This window comes from Helicoverpa zea, chromosome 22, assembly GCF_022581195.2.
Source record: "Helicoverpa zea isolate HzStark_Cry1AcR chromosome 22, ilHelZeax1.1, whole genome shotgun sequence".
In the NCBI taxonomy this organism is placed as follows: domain Eukaryota; kingdom Metazoa; phylum Arthropoda; class Insecta; order Lepidoptera; family Noctuidae; genus Helicoverpa; species Helicoverpa zea.
Window position 1 is genome coordinate 4232634 of NC_061473.1, and position 22053 is coordinate 4254686.

The following is a 22053-nucleotide window of genomic DNA, read 5'->3' on the forward strand; positions in this document are numbered from 1 at the left end:
TCTAACAGAAAAATAAAAATTCAAATCTGTTCAGCAGTTTATTGATTTCTGACACTTACGCGAATATTAGACATTTAAATAAAACTACTTTTACGGATGAAATCCGTAAAAGTAGTTTAACTGTTCAGCAGTTCTTGAGCCTAATCAAATCTTTAGTACAGAAGTAAAAATAATTAAAACCAGTCTTTAATTCTTGTGTTTTATTGTTAAAACAATGTTGACAATTTTGTTACAGAAATATATCTAATCTATGATAATAATATTTTCAAATCTTCGTCAATAGAATAGGAGCTGAAAGTCAATTCATGAAATTATGGAACAGTATAGTTCCAATGAAACTAGGTGAGTTGTTAATCTGTGCGACAGCAAATAAAGGTATCAAATTCTTCAATTTTATTAGACTTATTGAAAAATAGATACCGGTATCTGTGGAGATCTAAGGGGGAGGCCTATGTTCAGCAGTGGACGTCCTATGGCTGAGATGATGATGATTGAAAAATAAATGCAAGGCTCAGTGGAGATAATATGTTACTCTAAATGAAATCATTACAATATCTAATTCTAACGTAAACTATGAAAATGGGAAACAGGTCTTACACAAGCAAAAGGTATTTTTTACATTTAACATTATTTATTCAATTTCCAAACACAATCTATAAGATAGCAATTTTGTTACGAAATCGGTTCAGGAGTTCCCGAGATTCGCACGCAAATACCTGGAGCTTTTATAAATTCCCATTTTCAACCCATTCGTTGATTTTATACACTTATATATACACAGATGTGTGTACGTTACCTTATTAAAAAAAAATAATTACATTTCAGTAAAATAAACTTTTCACACACAATATTTTCAAATGACAAGTGTTATATTATTGCATATTTACAATACATAGTTGGTATTTGGTAATACATAGGTATACTGAAAATGCTATCTTTAGATACAACTTATATTTTTTAAATAGGTTTTTCATTACAAAGTAATGTGTGCTTCATTTTGGAGCCACGTGTAAATAATTCATTTAAATATAGCCTTATGCATCAGTAACAAAAAATTATGCAATTAAAGTGAACAATAATTCGATTTTGAATAACATAGAAACCGTTGAGCAGACTCAAAACATAGCATTTTCCTTATCTTATTTGTGTGTATTCAGACAGACAGCACTGAGTCGATGCGATTATTTTTTTAACAAAGTTTAATTAATAAAAAAATCTTCACCCAGATTGCACTAAATATAATTAAAGAAAAATGTCTTTAAGCGGTGTATGAAGTCCATATATTACATAGGTAAGTGATAGGGAATAAAATAACGGTCTCGGGTCTGTCTGTATCCACATTTTAATATATTTCTTATTAGAATATCGACATGAAGAAACAGCATTGAGTCTTTACCTACTTATACAAACACATTTCAATGAGCACAAACCCTATTCCACAAAATGAACTCCACTATAAAGTTAATAAAAAACACCATCAAATAAAGCTTTCAGAAAACAATATGTTTTCCAAACATCGATATTTTTAACTTTATAGTAAATATTCGTATCTCTAATTTTCAAGTTGTGATCATGAACATTACTTAACAAAATAAAGAGAACGAAAAACGCAACATATTAATAATTAATTTATATTATACATATACAAGCTTTTAAAAATGACAGTAGTACGACCATAATCACATCTTGAAACCGGGACACTTGGTATTCTCTAAGAATGTCTCTCACTATATGACTTAGACGTTGTTCAATCAGTTCCCGCCGAGGGCCTGGCCTCTGCCCCAGTTGTGTCCGCCGAACACAGTCCCGCCCGGCCGCGCGGGCACCCTAGCCTGGGGCGCGGTGCCGAAACCACCCACGTACCTTGTATCGGGGAATATCTGTTTTCTGGAGAAATAATGACTCGTTAATTTTCTTACTTATTTTTTACATAGTAAAAAAAGCTTAATAAAATAATTATAAATCTTGATACTATCTTCGAAATATAAAAATAGTTTATTCAGAATGACAAAAAACTCTTCAAAAGAAGGTTTTTCACTATTTTCAATGTCTGGCAACCAGTTTTACCAAGTAGTATCCAAAGGTTGCCAAAGTTACTGGTTCAAAGAGATCAGACAGGCAGTCGCTCAATGTAAAACACTGGTACTCTGCTTCATCTAGTGACACTATAAGCCAAACCCCAATTTAGGGAAAAGGCTAGGCAGATGATGACAACCTCTTTCTTCCATTAATAAATGCAAGTATGTAATACTTACAAGAAAGCAGGAGGTGTCAGGAGGGCTGGGCCGCCAAACTCTTGGGGGTACTTGAAGAGCAGGAAGAATGACAGGTGACCAATCAGGATACCCAGCAGTTCCATAACACCACTGGAACAATACAAAGATTTAGAACACAGTTTCAGTACCTATCTATATGTACTAATATTATAAAGCTGAAGAGTTTGTTTGTTTGTTTGAACGCGCTAATCTCAGGAGCTACTGGTCCGATTTGAACAATAGGGTATTACATGCATTTTTGAAATATTTCTTAAATAAATTCTTTAGTCTTAATATATCTCTAAAAAATTAAAAATATTTTTTTTTCTCACGTTATGTACGAATATAAATTAATTGTTTTATCATAATTTCAAATTTCCCGCGTATTTCGCGAAAACGCGGCACACAACGGACGCCATGATTGTTTTTTGGTCATGACGTCATTACGTTAGTACTACAGCTGTCAGTAATACATTTTTTGATATGTATTGAAAATTTTAATAATGAGTACCTACCGTAATGACGTCATTAGCATGGCGGCGACATTTCGTAGTGTTCAAAGACAGATAAAAAAACCTAAAAACTTTAAACTGCAATAAAAAATATATTTATGTACATTACGAAGTGAAACTAACATTTCCCGATTGCTTTTCCTCTAAACAATCATTGTAATACACTTTTAATTTTTTTCTCATCTAGACTAAAATACCCTATTCTTCCCGTGTTAGATAGCCCATTTATCGAGGAAGGCTATAGGCTTTTATTTACTTTTTATGCGGGTTCGTGCAGAGGTTCCCACGGGATGCGGGTGAAATCGCTGGCAGAAGCTAGTTGGTTAATAAATCCGAGTTGCAAAAAAGAGGGGTGTTATAAGTTTAGTAAGTTTCATCATACATGTCCATACATGTATGATGAAAATTGGTTAAGTCTTTTGAAAGTGTGACCTTTGTTTAATGATGATGCATCATTTATTACTGTTAAGAAGTTTGTCAAAAAAAAACTAAAACTAAACTTATTCATTTTATTATTGTATTTGTATCTGTGTTACTGTAACAATCAGTCATCGTGAGCGACAATATCGCCCACGATATAGTTCACGATAACCTCGATATTTTACACTAGTCATTGTTCCAAACTTCTATGTTAACTCATCTTTACTAATACCTACATAAATCCAAGTCATCAACCAATGGCTGTACCAATTTGAATGATATTTGGTATCGAAACTGCAAACAATATGCAAAGTACATCTATTTTAACTGACTTAAAAAGAGGAGGTTCTCAGCGTGACCTGTATGTGCGCGATGGGCTGCACAGATTGTGTTGCGTTTTTCAACATAGTATTTGTCAGAATTAAGCGGTTAGGATCAGTTTGTTAAAGTTTTTTTTGCTTGCATAAACGTTAGTGCTATTTACTCTTCGAAAACCTTCCTCACTGTCATGATCAGCTAAAGAGGTTGAACTCACCCGCCGCTGATGATAAGGTTGAAAGCAAGAAGTACCCATGGCAGGTACATTGCCTTGAACCGGGTACCGAACCAGAATGAGACGATGACATCTTTGTTGAGTTGGCACCAGACGTACAGTACGGACAGGACCATGGGGTCCATGAGAATCTGAAAATAAGAAAAAGATGATTAATGTATAGTCAACGAATTGAGGCTTTTTTTGTAGATATGAGTGTTGTCTTTGACCTCCTAATAAATACTTAATGGAATATGCTTGTTACTATGTTAACTTTTTTTTGTTTATATGATGTGACCTCATAGATAAAAGATTACCTTTGATCTATGAGGCTCTATTATGAGTATCTAGCTTTAATGCTAATGAGTAATTCAATTTTCACTTAATTAATGTTATTTATGTTAACTTGTAGAGAATATTACAATTATTTAGAAATGCACATGATTATAAAGCAAACACACTTACTCTACAGCTTTATAATATTATAGTACATCATTTTTATTGTAGTTCTTTCAATGAATAAAAAAAATGAAACAAAACAAATTAGTATTTTACCATAATTAGAATATTGTATTACTCACCGGCAAGCCAACAAGCAGTCCGACAAACACACAGCAGGCCCAGTTAAACAGCAGCATGTAGAAATAGTCAGCAGGTTTTCCGGCAAACATTCCCATCTCAAGTCTCTGCGAGTAGTTGTACAGGAAGTAGCAGTTGATCAGGAAGTGGAATCCGGAGCCTGGACTGATCGGGTAGAAGAACAATGCTGTCAGCGGCCGCCATATCTGTGGAAAAAAAGTTCCATAATTGAAATTTAATGAAAGTCAGTTTTTTAAAGTTATTCCTTTTGGCTTCAAGAAGTCAATTAAACGTTATGAATACAAGATAGTAATTAAATAAATATGAGGAAACTTGAAAAAACTTAACAAAGAAATAAAAACTGTGAAAGACTAGGCAGCATGCTTGAAACACTTTAGCCTAGCCTACAGGCAAATAGAAAAAATATAGGTTAATAAGAAAGTTATAACTTCAAATAAGGAATGATTAAAGAAAGATATAAAACTCAAAGTTGCTAGTTATCAGTACATTTAAAAGCAAGTGAGGCAAATTTTATTGTCAGAATTACAATGTTTTTGTGACATTCCATTGCATTAATTCTGTTAGTATACTGTTTGAACATTAACTACTACTTTTTAGTACTGTTGAAGTATTTGGTGTTTCTCTTACAGTATTTGTGCTTTTATTGACTAGATGACTGGTGAAACTTTTAACTTCTTTTATTTTGATGAGATCATGTCACAATGTAATTGCTGTTTTTATGGTGTAATTTACAAACACCCTAAAGATATTGTTAGGTATATAAATTTGATAGATTAAGCTAATTATTTCAACATTTTCCTTACCTGGAAGTTATTGACTATGGCATAGAAGTCGAGTACCAAGTGGTAATAGTTTAATAGTCCAAAGCGGCCCAATAAGCTCAGTCCAATGGTCAAAGTTAGCCAGTAACGAGTGAAGAACGGTACACTCAGGTACCAGTCCCGAAATTCAGACATTTTATATAGTATGTAAACACAAACAATTGGGTCACAAACGAAAAAGGTTACGAACAGTTTCCACAACACTCTAGACCACAACACTCAGCGATCTTTTGACCATAAATAGATACTAATGATGAAATTATTAACATTAAATTGTAGGTACACGTGTACTTAGAGAATTTGTCGAGAAAATTCAACCAACAAGACAAGAGGATGATTTTGTTGTTTTTGACAATTCGCTTCGGTGTTGCTACGTTGCGGTTGCATTGAAGATTTTGTACCTGGCTTGTTTGTTATGTTAAAACATTGCGAATATTATTTTCAAAGTAGTCAATAAATAAGCAGTTAATTATTTTATAGTTTCACTTTTACACTATTGTAATAACGTAACAAAATAAGTTTTTAAGTTTCAGAACAGACGATAGGTGTGTCAACTTTGTATTTTGACATTGACAAATTTGACAATTGTTCGCACTTCTTTTCGCTCGAATCGGCGAATCGGCTGCGAGCGAACGGCGAGGAATTTTATTGTTTTGTTTTGAAATTGAATTGCTGATTACCGACAAAATGAGAGTTCTTCTGAAAAGATTAATTTCTGTAACTAACATACCTATGCAACGGTATGCAGTACGATTATGTTCCAGTGATTCTCAAGCTAAAGCAGCTGTAAAAGACAAACCGGAGGAGCATGAACCAAAAGAATCGGAAAAAATTGAAGTACAAAAAAAAAGTGAGGTTAAAATTATATATTTTTGTAACAGTATATTAAACTTACGTAAAATATTGTCGTAACAGTAGTATTTAAATTGTGTATTGTATCTCAATTCATAATTTAACTACATAATACTCTATACAAAATACATTAACATGATTAACTCTCTAATGTTAAAACTTTATACATTATGCACATTTATTTTACTTACAGTCATTAAAGCTATAACCCTAGTCTTGCTGGCACTAGACGCTAAAGCTGAACTACAATTAACATCGCCATTCATTTATAATTAATAAAAAATTTAAAATATCTTGCAGACGTTGTCGTTGAGAAATTTGGGCAGATCACGACACTGAACATAGACCGTCAGCCAACACGTAACAGTCTAGATATAGCCACTCTTCACGAAATGACAGAAGCAATTAATGCTTTCGACAATGATCCGGAAGCAAAAGTCTTGGTCTTCAACGGAGAAGGTGGATCCTTTTGTTCGGGCTTCAATATGAACGATATTGGCACAGTCGGATACCATAACCTTAAAGATGCAGCGGTAAGTAAACAAAAAAACTGTCCAAAGCACCATCCTGAGCCTTTTCTCAACTATGTTGGTGTCGGTTTTCAGTCTAACCGGATGCAGCTGAGTACTAGTGTTTTACGCATAAACAAAGCACCATACATTTTATGACCTTTTAAATAAGCCACACAACACTCTCACAAATGCTTCACAGTAATAATAAATGGTATTTATTAGAAAAATTACATATAGAAAAACACGAACACTAATTGGCAAACTTTTACAAATATTGGTTATTTGGTTTTCACTGCTTGCGATAAAGTTTTGCAATAAAGTAAGCAACGGATAGACAAAGAATTTTACACTGTATTCCATGTTTCTATTAGTTGTTAGAGCAAGTGAATTAATAAGAGTTAAACCACAGATTACTAAATAGTTACTACGTGTTAAACTGAGTTTTTGTAATGTTTCGGTTATTAGCTCTTGACTGAATGCATTACAAAAGTTGATTCGATTTACCGGTTCCTAGGTTAACCAATTATACTCCTACGTGTATAATCTTAATAGAATTTTTAACACTAATTCACATAAAACAAATAAACTACTGCTTACAATAATGATTAATATAATAATTACTAAATTATGTAGATTTACATTCATTTTTGGCTGTTTAAAGGAGTTTTTAAATAAAAAATATATTAACATTATTTATCTCTTTTAAAGCGTTAGTAATTATTAATTATTTAAAAATGTATCATAATAAATGATAAGAATATTTGATGAGTGCATCATAAGAATACAAAGATCAAGGGTAATTTTGACACATGCCTTTCTACATAGTTTATTACTAATGATCAATAATTTCAAATAATCAAACCATGTTTACAGTTCATTAATCGATGATATTATAAATATTTATTGATGATGATTCATTATCCAACTTTTTACTTGCCCACTGCGAGGAACAGGCCTTTTCTCACACAGAGAAGGAATGTCCGTAAATCACTAACCTTGCTCAAAGCAGACTGGCAAATTCAGACTTCCTTAACATTGTTTTTCTTCGGTCATATGTCTAACAACTTTAAATATATGTATGTACATGTAAACTTAAAAGTTCTAGGTATAAAATGTTCCACTTAAAAGACATTTTAATTGAATCTTTGTTCACCAGATGCGCCTAGAACGTCGTCCTCTATGTGACAAGATCACAATAGCTGCGGTCTCAGGGTACGCGGTGGCTGAAGGCTTTGAGCTCGCCCTGTCATGTGATCTGCGTGTCATTGAGGATACGGCTATACTTGGATGTCTCGGAAGGAGGTTTGGTATGTATGTTTGTCTTTTTACATACGTTTTTTGATGTATCAGATGTATGGTAAAACATACATATCCAAATTATACTACATGAAGCAGTATAAATTCAAATCTTTGCCTTTTTGAGTGCCAAAAGGTAGGTGAGGAGGAACAGTTACAATAATAAGAAAACGAAAGTAACTTAGTAAATGCCTGAATCGCCAGTTGATACAACTGCCATACCAATAAATATCCAAGAAAATCAGACTAAAAATAACTCAAGACGAAATATAACTGTAAAAAAAAATTAAGATACCAAGATTTTTTTACATAGGTACAAGTGAAGCTAATATAAGCGTGTTAAAAAGTAACATCATCCTGCCATCCACTGTAAAAGTAATACCCGACTATTAACATTGCCAGAAATGCGCAAAAGAAATTAGTATCGTTATTTCACTTCCATCCTAACCCATTTACTACAAATTCCAGGAGTCCCCCAGTCGTTATTCGGCGCTCGTAAGCTGACGTCTCTGATTGGGCTGTCCCCGGCTCTGGACCTGCTCATAACCGGCAGGTTAATCACAGGAATAGACGCTCACCGGCTGGGACTGGCTTGCAAACTCACTTCTACTGGCACAGGTAAGAATTATGTGATATGTTTTTTGATATGGAGGAACACTAATTTGCAAACTAATTAACATTTCGAGAAAACTAGGCTGAAATCAACACATTCAATACTAACAGTAAAAAGAACATAACAGTCTCAAAAAGAGTGGTCTCTCTTTTATTATTCAGTAGGCTAACATTTGACCAATAACTCACCTAATGGTGGTAAGGTAAAGATGGACTATACTACTTGCCTGGATAGTGCATTTTCAGTTTTGCCTAGAAAAGGGTCAGTCAGAGTCTCTAAAGGTGATCTGATTTATACATCCTAAACACCTGGTGATCATAAAAAAAATAATCCAATTTTAAATAAATTTTTTTCAGCTCTAGGCGAAGCAATAAAGCTAGCCAAATCGTTAGTAAAGTTCCCTTCAAACGCGATGGTCATGGACAAGATGGCGGCCATCAACTCTCAGCTGAACCCCAACAGTGAGGAGAGTATGAGGGACGAGGCCATCATGAACAGCTTACTGGGCAATGCTATTGAAGATATGAAGGAAGGAGTCAAGAAGTTCCAAGCAGGTTTGTAGTATTTATTCTGTAGTCTATGGTCTTGAAGTTGAAATGTTTTCAATACTCTTTACAAATAACTATCTATCTAAATGTTATTACTAATATAATAAACTATATATAGTACCTATTTAAAATTTATTTAATATAGTACCTAGTTAACTATATCTAGACACACGGCAGTGTGTCCGCCAAGTTCGAGCAAAAAAAAGCGACACACCGGCCGTGGGTTATATTACACGAACCATTTCGGGCCAAATTCGACCCCCCTATAACTCAAAATCTATTTTATTTACGCATATCAAATTTCTAGTATCTGTTGAGACCCTCTCACTTATCTAAAATACAAAATTTCATTATCATACCTATTGTAGGTCTTGAGATATTGACGTCAGAAAATCGCTATTTTTACTATACACTCACTGACTGACTCACTCATCAAAAACCTAGACCACTTCCAATGGTCGTATTGACTTGAAATTTGGCATGGAGGTAGGTCTTTATGTCAAGGTAAAGGGAAAAATCTGAAAATGGCCAAGTGTGAGTCAGTTTCAAAATAATGAAGGTGTACATTTATACCCGGTGTAAATTTATACCCCTAAGGAACTAAAACGAACTAAATTTATCTATATTTATATAATATATCTTCGAATGGTCGTACCGATCGGAAATTCGATACAAAGGTTTGTATTTAGTCAAAGTAAAGTAAAAATGTGAAAACAGCCAAGTGTGAGTCACTTTCGAAAATAACGAATGTGTAACTTTGATCCACGAACATAATATATGATAACATGTCATGTTAGTCAGTTGGTAAATCTAGTCCATTTAGTTAATCTAGTTCATTTCTTTGTAAGAAGCATAGTGCTAATCAAAAATCTGAAAGATAGTATAAATGACTCATTTCCTTAACTAACTTAATCATAAGAAAAAAATAAAATAAACAACCTTACAAAAATAAATGAAATCCCACCCAAAACAAAAATGTGAAAGGCTGCCAAGTTCGATAATATGGGAATGCTTCGCCTATAAAAGAAGTGAGATCTGAATAAGTACCAAGTTCCATACACATACCTCAGTTAAAAATAGTTACTTTTTAATGATGTTACTTGGCAAGTTTTAATAGAAAATTAAATACTTGATTCATTGCGTTTAGTAGGTTTATAACAAGTTATGTGAAAACTTGCCAAGAACCATCATTATAAAGTAACTATTTTTAACTGAGGTATGTGTATGGAACTTGGTACTTATTCAGATCTCACTTCTTTTATAGGCGAAGCATTCCCATATTATCGAACTTGGCAGCCTTTCACATTTTTGTTTTGGGTGGTATAGTATATATAGTACTAATATAATAAATAAACTCTTTTGCAAAAAAAGCGGACACCTATGCAAAATCTAGGTTATAAGGACTTTACGTGTATTTCAAAGGGTTTTAATAACTGTAGTACCTGTGTTTGCTAGCATGAAAAGGGTTCGCCAAGCATGCGTGTATTCTAAATTTGAATTTTGTAGAATTTCTAAGAAACTGGTTAAATCTTGCTTTGGACTAATACCTGGAAGAAAGTTCGTGGGCGTTTTCAAAAGTTTTTGACGTGATTTTCAGAAAACGGATAATGCAGTTTTAAATAATGATTAATGGACCTTTCTTTTACATCAAAACATTCTTTAAGAACTATGCGTCTTTGATAAAATTTTCACCTGCTTTAAATGGTGTGTAATGATGATTGATGGCAATGTTAAGAGTTTCGGTATTTTTATGTGAAGCGTTCTATTGTTTAGATATTGTCCCCACGCGGTAAAAAATATCCCTTTCTCATAAATAAACGCTATTTAGAGGAGTATCAATACTTTGGACTGCAACAAACCTAATTTAAAGTTAGCAGTGCCGTTCACAACTCGTCTCCTGTGAGACTGAGAGTGTATATTAGAAACATTTCGTATAAAGTATAGGCTCCGAAACTACTGAACCGATAAAAAAAAAACTGTTTGGCAGCTAAGACTAACCCCTAGTAACACATATTTTGACCGGGCCCGGAAACAAGTAGAAACAGCTAGTTGTATATAAAATACTTCATGTAAATTCTTTATTTTTCCCAGGTATAGGCAAACACGGTAAATTCTACAAGCTAACAGAGGTCGAGCTAAAAGACTGGGAACTCGAAGAAACTTCAGATGAAGTCACCATCAAAATAAAGCAGAAAGAAAAAGAAGATAATATTAAATCCTAATAAGTTCAATTGTTGTAAATATAAGACTGTTTGATTTATAAGTAAGATTGTTTACAAATGGACAATAGTAAACCGCTTGGCCAAAGTTGAGCCAAAGGCATTTGTATTTTTAAGCTAGTCATTCTAATGGTTGATTTTAAGTATGTAAATGTACTAACTGCACTTGTTTATTAAAATCTGTTAGCACAAAGTTCTAAAACAGACTTTTTGTTTTCATTTCTCACATTCAGTATGCAGACTAGAAGATTAGTTGAAGTCACGTAATTAATCGTTATTGCTTTGTGTAATTAAAGGTAGGTATTATAAAATACATGGGTACAGCACATAAACTCGGCCCATTTGGGCATACAATAACTGAGGCCCATTCAGGTATAAATGTTTGCATTTTACATACATGATTTCCCATTTTAATTCTAAGAACTTTTGGAATTATACAAAGACATCAAAAAACCCGGGAAGTATATTATATCTGAAACAGACAAGCCGCATATCGAATCAACTTGTTAGGTAAAACATTCACGAGTTGCCAATGGAGAAATAAAACAGACAATTACAAATAGCAGTTTTTTATTATTTTAAATTACAACCTAAACTTCATTGCCCTTTTCGGCGGCATATTTGTAATGGAGCTCGGAGCAGTCCTCGTTGGAGATGTTGACCCATCCCTTCTCGCTGATGTGGTAGACGCGGATGATACCGCCCGAGTACGCGTCGCGGTGAGTCGCGTGGTAGATAGCGCGGCGGCCGAGCTCTGGAAGAAAAAAATAGGGTTTATAATGAATGAATATTATTCCTCCACTGCCTCGTTGGTCTAGCTGTCGCAAGTGCGGCTGCTGAGCACGAGGTCTCGGGTTCGATTCCCGAGTCGAGCCGAAATCGCTTTGTGGGTTTTAGAAGACTTTTACAAAGTAGCCCGGAGCCTGGAAGCTGGTGATTGATACACCCGTGCATCGGAGAGCACGTAAATGTCGGTCCTGCGCTTGATCTCTCTCCGGTCGTGTCGGATTGCCGTCCCATCGGGCTATGAGAGTTAAGGAATAGTGAGTGCACCTGTGTTTGCGCAAATGCTCGTGCACTATAATATGTCCTGCGTAGTTGGCTAATCTCCTTACACGAGAACAGCCGCCGTAACCGATAATCGGCTAGGAGGACATCATCATTATTATTTTCATGAAATCTTATAAAACGGCGCACAAATCGTGTGCGAGCATCTAATGTATTGAATAATCCGAAACGTCTGCATAGAACTTTATGTTTAAATGTTAATTTGTTATAATGGCAATTATAATACATTATCTGTGAACATTTTCAATTGTCTAACTATCACGGTTCATAAGATAGGTCCTGGGTACAGAGAGACAGCAAAGTTAAATAAGGACTGTTTTGTCCTAGCAATAGAACCCTAATAAAATAGGTTTTTTTCATGTCTTAGGCTTGAATAAATGTGTTGTAATTATGTAAGACCCTTGAACACAATGAAAAATATCTTTATAAAGGAGATAGCTTTACTAGTTACCTTGAGCATCCTTATCAGACAAGTCCCAGCTGTATCCGCTGTCGAGCACACCGAACGCATACACGGAGCCCGAGCCCACCGAGAACACCTTGCCGGGAGTGCGGGTGCCTTCCGAGTCTACGTAGTACAGCTGAGCGCCCTGGAATTCATTGTTTTGATTAGTAACAGTACATATATACCAATTTTGTGGGGTAAGATATCAATCAATATGAAAGGATTTGATACGATATAAATCAATTGAAGGATTATTTTTGTGTTCTTCAAAGTCTAAGTCAAAAGATTTTATTTCAAAAAGGTCTTTGTAAGCTCTTATGAAAAATCTAAAACTAGTTAAAGTTGGATTATTCTTTTTTTTTATATACTTTTTTTACATGGGCGGTGATCCTCAAAAAGATCAACTCTTGAAATCAGGAAAATTTTGTGGCAAATTGGCAATCACACACAGGGTGGAGATACGCAGCGTCGACGAACAGCGTCATGAGTCACTCCTTGGATTGCAATGACGAAACATCAAAAGAGTTTACTTGATAGTGACTAATTGATATCTTTTTTAATTAAAATTTTACAACAACAAGAAATCTCACCCTCTTATCAACACCAGCGAGCATCATCCCCATGCTAAGTCCCATGCCCTTGTAGTTATACACCATGTTAGCCATCAGCTTGCTGGCCGCCGCCACGGAGATGCGCTCCCTATTGCGAAGCTCGTAGAGGCGACATTGCTTTGCGAGTACGCGGTCCCAGTAGACACAGTCAGCCGCACCGCCGGCGAGAGTACCTGTGGATTAATAATGATTATGAGAAATGTCGGATGCAGGTCGCCTCCAACAGGTATCTGTGGAGATCTAAGGGAGAGGCCTATGTTCAGCAGTGGACGTCCTATGGCTGAGATGATGATGATCATGATGAGAAATGTGGAGCTGATTTTGGACTCTTAGTAGTTCAGCCCTTTTAGTGCAAAAGCATAATTAACTTCCACTATTTCAATAAGGATAATGGTGGAGTTTTTAATTGAAAATTTGAAATGAATTGACAAAGATTTAATTGAAAAGGTGGTTCAGTTTGTTTAAATTGATTATTTATTGTTGTTTATGCTAATAAATCTCATAATTAAATAAGAATTATGTGCACAACTAAAACAAAATCGGCTTTTGTGTAATTGTACATAATTTGATAGAATAGCAAAGATTTGATGAACTGTGAAAGATTCAAACATTCATGTAATATGCAACATCACAACACATGAAATTGCAGTGGTAACTGAATATGTAAGTTTCTAACTAATCTGTAGTGAAACTAAAAACTTACCGAGCAAGTAGTCATTGATCTCCACAATCTTTTTCATGGACTGTGAGCCGATGAACTGGCCACCAGTGGCTCGGGAGTCCACAGCCAATAGTACTCCACCCTTAGGAAAAATATAGCTTGATTTGATGTATAGACCTATAGAATGGTGGGCCCTATATTTGCTGATTTTGTCAATGAATTGCGCCCATATAGTAATGACACATACTAACTACCACTTTTGTAAATTGAAGTGATATGAGTTCACACTCAAAAAGCCTGTGAATTGACTTGGATGATGATGCAATTTTAGCCATGTCATGTATTATATGAACATGTTAATTCTGCAGGATTTAATAGTGATAGAATATGATATGATAAATCCATAAAACAACTTTTGTGGCAGACCAATAATTGTGTTGACAAAGAACTATATTCGATTTTGATACACGTTAGTTAATAGTTTTGATATACATACTGAACATTTGAGAACAATCTGCGGTCAGTGGGTAGTCTTTCTACTTTTCAATAATAATGAAATTAAGAGGTTTACCTTGTAGCGGAAGCCAAGAGTAGTGGTACCGTGATCGAAGTTGATTTTGATAGCTTTCCCAGTCTCATCTTTCTGATTGAACTGCGCAAGGGTTTCTACAGGCTGCAAATACGAGAAGACAACGGTAATATACATAAAACAAAGGAAATTAATACGTTTCTGGAGCCCCATAACCTTCTACTTACGTTTGCAAACGGCGGCGTTGCGAGTTGTGTGCTGTTTAAGAAGTTTTCGCTGTATCCAACGACGTCATTTTGGAAAGAAGCGAGAGAATCGACGGGTTTCAAATTAATTTTCTCGTCTAAACGGCAGAAATCAAGTAAAGCCATTTTTGTTTTGTGAATTCAAATAAACTTTTCTGTGTTGGATGAATGACAAGCGATTTCTTCAAAAACGCCGATTTGTCAAGTTTGACATTTGATGTTTGGTGTTGTATTCATAAAAAAATACCACAACTATTGCCACTACAAATGAGGAAATTAATGAAATAAAGATATTCTAAAATTGTTTTTTTTTTTTCTGATTAGATAAATCTAAAATGTTTAACAGAAAATTATATAAAGTAGAGCTTGTTTTTTACTGTAAATTGAGCAACAGTATGTAGCCATGTCTATTTAATGCCATCTAGTGTCACCGAGGTGTAGTTAGAAAATTGGAGTAGTAATGCTACTCCCTAATAGATGTCACTAGCAGCTTAAAAAATATTCAAAAATGTTCTTCATCGAAATTGAGGTATGGAACTGAAAAAAAGTTTCGAAATAGAATAAACAATACTTAGGTAGATAAATAATTGTAAGCAGAATGGTGCTTCAGATGTTATTTATTTTCTCAAGCCTGAACCTTTTCTAGACCATAAAATGACCAACAACACCTTTAATTTCAACCAATAAAGAAACTCAACAATCGAATCTATGGCATAATTCGTTAATGAATAGTTCGTCCACAAAAATTATCAGTTATAAACCAATTCAAAGAATCGTTCAGTCGAAAACATTATAAAATTCACCGAATACGAACTGTGCCTAATAAATAGCGTAGAAGTTAGCAAAGCTATCATTACGCTATGAGTCAGAGCGATAGGATCAGCTTGTCGATATTATTCGAAGCTCCTCAGTTTAAAGTCTGTCATTATATCTAAGATATAAGATAGCGTTTGTATAATTTATATATTAGTCAGTTGTTGGTCAGTTTGGAAAGCGATCAAGATGTTATTGTGGCGCTGTGAGGAATGTTTATCATGCGTTTTATGACCTGCTTCTTGTATGTTATTTACCTATAGCCTATACAGACCTAAGTACTGATATGCAAATTTCCTGAAATGAAAATCCCCTGTTTGGGTTCTATGTTGACCAGACCTATAGTTTTCTGTAAAATTCGCATAAATTAGGTAGGCAATTCCTGCAGTGTATTGAATACCTACGCTAACGGCTGCCAACGATCTGGATCAATATTTCGACGCCCTTTAAATTTTATTTGTTATGTAACTAAATCTGTATTTAGTTTTATTCAGCATCTGTACATACATTTGTTCAATGTGTTTTTTCCGTCTTTTATTTGGTTTGCAAACTTATTCATAATCCGACGATACCATTCCTTTACTAACCCAACTGCAAAGACGACCAGGACTATAATTTAAAACGTTTCGAACTTTAAACCTTCAAGTTTAAAGGGCGTTAACAGAAAAAATACATCTTACAAACGTACATTTATCTCAAATCCCGAAAATTATGTGTTTTGTCGAAATTTGTGGCGCCAACATCACCTACATCAAAAGGTTTGCGTCAAATAAATTCAGAAATCGTGTTGTGTATCGCGGGAGAGTCACGACTGGGGTACGCACCTAGCGCACAAATGATAGCCCCGAAAGTTGAAATTGTGAGATTTAGAGGATTACTGGCACACCGATTAGGATGCAGTTTGGTAAAAAAACTGAAAGTAAGTGTTAGCTCGTTGTTTTTCTACTAGGTTTAGTAAGTCTGCCTGTTTACTTAGTATGATAATCTCAAGTAGGTATATCGTAAAACCTTTTCTTTTATCCACTGAGATGATCCTTCTTTTGAAGTTAGTGACAAGAGCTTTTCATTTAGGAAGGTACCTATTTGATATTATTTTTCCTGAGATGCTACGTATCTTTCATCATATAAGGTAAGGATGTGTCTAACTTCATACTTAGTCTAAGGCCTAAAATTAACATAAATAAAAATAGTCAAACTCAAGTCATTCACTTCCATTCTTGCGATGCGAGCCAAAGTTTTCAGCGAACAAATACACCGCTTACATTTCGGTGTAACACACACCCCATTTTAGGACTGATTAACGCATTCCCGCGGTGCATGGTTGCAATTCGTCAGTTCTCGTGCCTAAGGCCGTCAGAAGGTCGGCTGAGAGGGGGAGGGGGGAGGAGCAGTTTGTTTCCCATAGGAAACGGCGGCGACTCGGCCGTGTGTCACGCGACACGATACGGTTTTCGGTAGTCCATGGTGGTGACCATGAGATCTGCGGTAGATAAATTAGATCCGATACCTTAAGAAGGAGCTACCTTTTAGATTTACGTGGTAAAGAAATGAGTAGATGTTTTCTACATTTTCTTTCGCTCTTAGTAAAAATCGTACTTATTAGTTTCGTACCTTTATCTGAGGTTTGTTATTAATTTTGTCTTCGAATCCTGTCGTCTAATCGATTTTAGATTTTGAGTTCATTAAGTTGAGATGATTATGATTAAGTAGGTAATTAATGATTTCGACGTCGATTCTTTTAACTATTATGCTATAATGGATTTCAAATTTAACATTCCCCAAGTCTCAAGTATATAGGTAGGTAGTCTGTCTCAAAACCCCACAAAATGACAGTGCTCCTAACACCAGTATTTGTGAGTCCTCCCCGAGGCCAGCAGTAATGTTACAAAATTCATAGGCATCTTAATGATATCAGTATCACTTGACAATATGATTGTAGTGGCCCGTGAAATTATAGCGTTTTACAAGGAATGCCGGACTAATGTACTGTAGATTGGCGAACTATTGGAGCTAGTTGGGGCTTAGGAGGAATGGACTTTTGACTAGATTTGCTTCTGGGAGATATCCAAATATTATTTAGCGACGAGAATTTAATAAAACTTTAAGACAAAATAAAGCTTTATTGTATGTAAGTACTTAGTTTCTCTCGGTTTCACCTTCACTTCTAAAAAGAACTGCTTTCCTTGCATGGATGGCGTAGCTTTCGATTAAGGAAAAGAATTTTCGAAATTGATTTGGCTGATCCAGAGATTACTTTTTACTATGCCACAAACTAATTATAGACATGTTTGAATAATAAGTAATAATAAGTAGGCTTATTGGCAGTCGGGCAAACACGGCGAATATTCTTCCATCAGAAAGATTTGCTTGTCCCAGTAAAATCATCCCACATCGCTTTCTCTGACATTTAGTTAAATAACTCAATTGGATCAATTACCGACTGCGTCAATAACAGTCGCATGCGCCTGCACATTAGGCATCATATAAATTGGCGGCTGGTATGCTTTGCACCTCGTTAAACGCAATCGCGTTTACAGCTTCATGCTTTAACACTTCGCTAGAAACAGTTTGTTTTTTAATTATAATTACCTACTTATTTATTTTTCTTGATTGTGTTGGTTTTAAGGTGTTCAGAAGAAAGGAGGATTATCGCGGTTAGTAGCAAATACCTAGTTATAATTAGTAAGCCAATAAGCAGTAGCATTTTTCCCTATATTTTCTTATCCTATTTTGCCAACTGCCATTCTTATCTATACTAATATTATAAAGAGGAAAACTTTGTTTGTTTGGTTGTAATGGATAAACTCAAAAACTACTGGACCGATTTTAAATATTCTTTCACCATTAGAAAGCTATATTATCTGCGAGTAACATAGGCTATATTTTATCCCGTTGCGAGCAGTAGCTCCCACGGGACGCGGGTGAAACCGCGGCAAAACGGCTAGTTTAAGATAATTATCGAGGCGTCTAAACCACTTGGACTATGTGTGCTCCGTGCATTCGTGATTCTTTGCTCTCGATGATAGACATACCGACACGTTTTTCTAAGATCAAAATTTTCTTCAGCAAGAAGCAAACAACCAGCGAAAATCGATGCTCTAGCTAGGAGCTATTTCTGATGAACCCTTCGGGTAAGCGGAGTCATGATATCTTTAATCAAATGTAATGTCGACCATAATTTTAACGCGAAATACTTAAAGTACATAATTACATACTTATGTACTAAAGCAACTTTATTTCTTGATACACCCACGATACACTCATTACATATTTCCCCCACTGAATGAGTTATCGGGCGAAGGTAGTAATTACATACAGCCTATAAATATGTATACAGATAATATATAAGTCGTTATAGAACTTAGATAAATCTCCGTTGATCTACCATCTTGCACCAAAAAGGTCGTCATTATAAGATTTTCGAGCATTAGAAGAGTTAAGAGATATAGTTTTTGTGTTAGATGAAGAGAGAAAGGATATAATGATGTTACCCAACGTGAAATACGGTGTAATGTTGCACGCTCCTTATTAATATTCGAAAATAAAGAATGTTGCCATTTGCCCTCCGGGGTGGGGAGTATATTTTTATGCTAGTGATGACTATTGTTGTAGAGTATCGATGTTTTCTTAATAAATTGGATTAGCGTTTAAGAATAATATAACTCACTGTAGGGATCGTGACCTATCTCCAATTATGGAAGATTATAGATAAAGGTACACTAGTTATAGCTATCTGCTGTATGAGCTTATAAATCGCTATTTCAAACTCTAAATAATTTGAGATTTGTCTTGTTCTTTCATGAATGACAGTCTCGAGTCTGCCTCACTTGTATGAATGACAGAATAAACTATAGTACGTTTTTGTTGGGAAATGTAAAATCATACCTTACAAAACTCTGGTTCTATTATTCTAGAGAAGTAGGCAGTACGACTGATATAAATTTCTTATATCGAATGACCACATTTACCGGCCCACAATAAGGAAAACATTAAATTCATCGGGATTAGAGATTATAGAAAATCGACAATAAATCGTTGTCACAACACTATCGGGAGCGGGCTCGATGGTGAGCGATAGTAGTGGTCGGGCCCCGGGCTGCGTGCGCGCCACCCTTTCATTTTCTAATTATATAACTGGCAACACCGGCCCGTGCGCGACCGGCCATCGTAACTTCTTCAGTTTTGAATTTAGAATTATTATTGCGCATTATGCTCTCGCCCGCCGCGATGGACGGACGTGCGTGTCTTTAAGTCGTTATTGTTATTTGTGAGATATGTCCCATAATTTTATGCTCGCGTTCTGTATGATTGGGTTTATCGTATAAGTACTGTGATTAGGGAAATATTGCAGTTCAGTTTTATTTCACATAGTATGCTAATGATAAAGGATAAACGGGCTATATTAGATGTAATTTGCATGTGAGTCATCGTCATTCTCTAGTAATATCTACTTTGAATAAAGTAGGTAATCATACGATATGCAGTAATATAACTAAGCATTAGCTTCAATATTAAATTGGTGTCCGATTTCGAATAGTAATTATGGTCATTGCACTATAACTCGTTTAGAAATCTAACATAGGATTCATTCTATTTTTTTTTGTATCGAAATATACTTAATCCACTTATGTCTATGGCGTTGTTGAATCAATAAGAATTAAGTCAAAAGAATTTTAGTTCTTATAGAACAAAAACATTTTTAATCTGTCACAAAACCAGAAAGAAGTTCGAATACAAATTCCATAGCCAACAAAACTAGTTGCTAAAATGATAACACAGGAAAGCAAAGTTTAACACTACCAAGCGTAGCAGATTGACGGATGCACATTATAATCCTGTAGTATAGTTTAATAGCTATCCGTGTTATTCAAATGCCTGGCCCGCGGCGGCCGGGTGCCGAGTCAAGTGCGCGCGCATTTGACACTGACAGCTCTGACAACATGGCCGATTGGCGGGAAAGTGGATTATATTTTTTTAAATGAGGAAATGAGGTTGTTGAGTATTTTGTTCTTATTACCTATGTCTTAATCTAGAGTCGACTTTTTAATTAGCAAAAAGTTCTTTGTTATGTTTAGGTTTGTGGATAGAAATGCAACTGATCTTTCCTCTAGCACATAGTGTAAACTTGGCTTAAAACAAGTGCTTTGGGGTACTTACGTACCCGAGACTGGAGAAATTAACTACCATATCCACAAGTAATCGTGGTACTATCATTGAGGTTTTCATAAGGAATCACTCTCAAAAGCATCCTAAAAACGTGTGATAAAATTACACGCACAAAATGATCTCCGACGTTGGTGAGAATTTATCTTACAATTTGAACATTAACATTAATGTATTCTCCCAAAATGAATCACATAGGTAGTTTATGGCTAAAGAAGATGGGCTTGCGTATACGCTACCAACACAAAAATTTAACTTTCAAAAAGATTTACTGCCTTCATATTTGGCTACACATAGGCATATTATTTACTTTCAAATCACTTGACCTTTTCTATGAAAACTCAATCTATAGAGCGATTAATCGTTCGTAACAACTGTAATTAAACATTTAACTAAACCATTACGGATTACATTTTATCACGTATGACAAGATGGCGCCTGAAGCCGTACACTAAATGGTGGTTTAAATTCGGTCAAAAGCTCCAATCAAGTTCCTAACGCGATAACGAGTTTATCTAAATGTTTTTGTTGTAATTACTCTCATTATTTTGAACAATTAATTGGTGTAATTTGAGGGTTATTAGCGAATTTGTGAAGAGTACTTATAAATTTTCTTTTTTAATTGCTTAATTAATTAGCAGTTATTTGTCTTCATAACCATGCTATATAGTTGCATATTAGATTGGGATATAACATATTATTTTATTTTCACAGTTGTCAATCTCTGCGCCATGAAATTGCTTTCGTTATTCGATTAATTGGATATGTATATTCAAATAGTATGCATGTATTTACGTATTCAAATAATTCAAATAGTATGTATGTATTCAAATAGTTAAACTAGCGGGGTTTGCTCTCCACAAGTTACTAAAAACTTACAAAAATCCATCAAAAACAGAACTTTCTAATTTGACGTAAAAAAGCGCGCGAAGCCACAGATGATATCTGCATGTAGTCTATGGTCGTTCACGTGACCGCCGGCGGGAGGCCACGTGACCGTGTTTACACAGTAATGCGCCCTTTATTAACCCGCACTTGAGGGAAGGGTGGTAAGCTAATAAGTACTAACCCTAATAAGGTCGGTTGTATATTAAATTTTGACAGTTTGGGGGAGTTTTCTCCGTTTTTGATAGTGTAGTGCGAGTAGGTATCGGAAGAGTGTAGGTAGGTACATGAAAGTAAATAGTTAGGTAGTAAAGTATAGTTAGGTAAGTAAATAGTAGGTAAAGGAAAGTTTGAAGGCTGAAGGTAAGTAATTCTAACTATAGCTATTAGAATTACTAATTAAAAAACAAGGAAACCAATAATGCACCTATGTACCTATATTTTGTTCGAAAT

At 35.0% G+C, this 22053-nt stretch overlaps 3 protein-coding genes across 3 annotated transcripts; 1 reads left to right on the forward strand and 2 right to left on the reverse strand.

The window, feature by feature from the left end:
* Positions 1–185: 185 nt before the first annotated feature.
* On the reverse strand, positions 186–5497 carry LOC124641161 (derlin-1). Its single transcript, XM_047179154.1, has 5 exons — positions 5123–5497; positions 4301–4504; positions 3723–3871; positions 2256–2366; positions 186–1887 (listed from the first exon to the last, which is right to left on the reverse strand). Exons 1-5 carry the CDS (start codon positions 5273–5275, stop codon positions 1752–1754), a joined length of 753 nt encoding a protein of 250 aa, XP_047035110.1. The 5' UTR covers positions 5276–5497; the 3' UTR covers positions 186–1751.
* A 234-nt stretch (positions 5498–5731) lies between these two features.
* LOC124641159 (probable enoyl-CoA hydratase) lies at positions 5732–11386 on the forward strand. The gene is made up of 6 exons (XM_047179152.1): positions 5732–5990; positions 6293–6525; positions 7661–7811; positions 8269–8418; positions 8770–8967; positions 11053–11386. The coding sequence occupies exons 1-6, from the start codon at positions 5828–5830 to the stop codon at positions 11181–11183; spliced, it is 1026 nt and encodes a 341-aa protein (XP_047035108.1). The 5' UTR covers positions 5732–5827; the 3' UTR covers positions 11184–11386.
* Positions 11387–11733: 347 nt separating this feature from the next.
* On the reverse strand, positions 11734–14948 carry LOC124641160 (proteasome subunit beta type-5). Its single transcript, XM_047179153.1, has 6 exons — positions 14722–14948; positions 14537–14638; positions 14008–14107; positions 13284–13477; positions 12700–12838; positions 11734–11934 (listed from the first exon to the last, which is right to left on the reverse strand). Exons 1-6 carry the CDS (start codon positions 14863–14865, stop codon positions 11771–11773), a joined length of 843 nt encoding a protein of 280 aa, XP_047035109.1. The 5' UTR covers positions 14866–14948; the 3' UTR covers positions 11734–11770.
* Positions 14949–22053: the final 7105 nt, after the last annotated feature.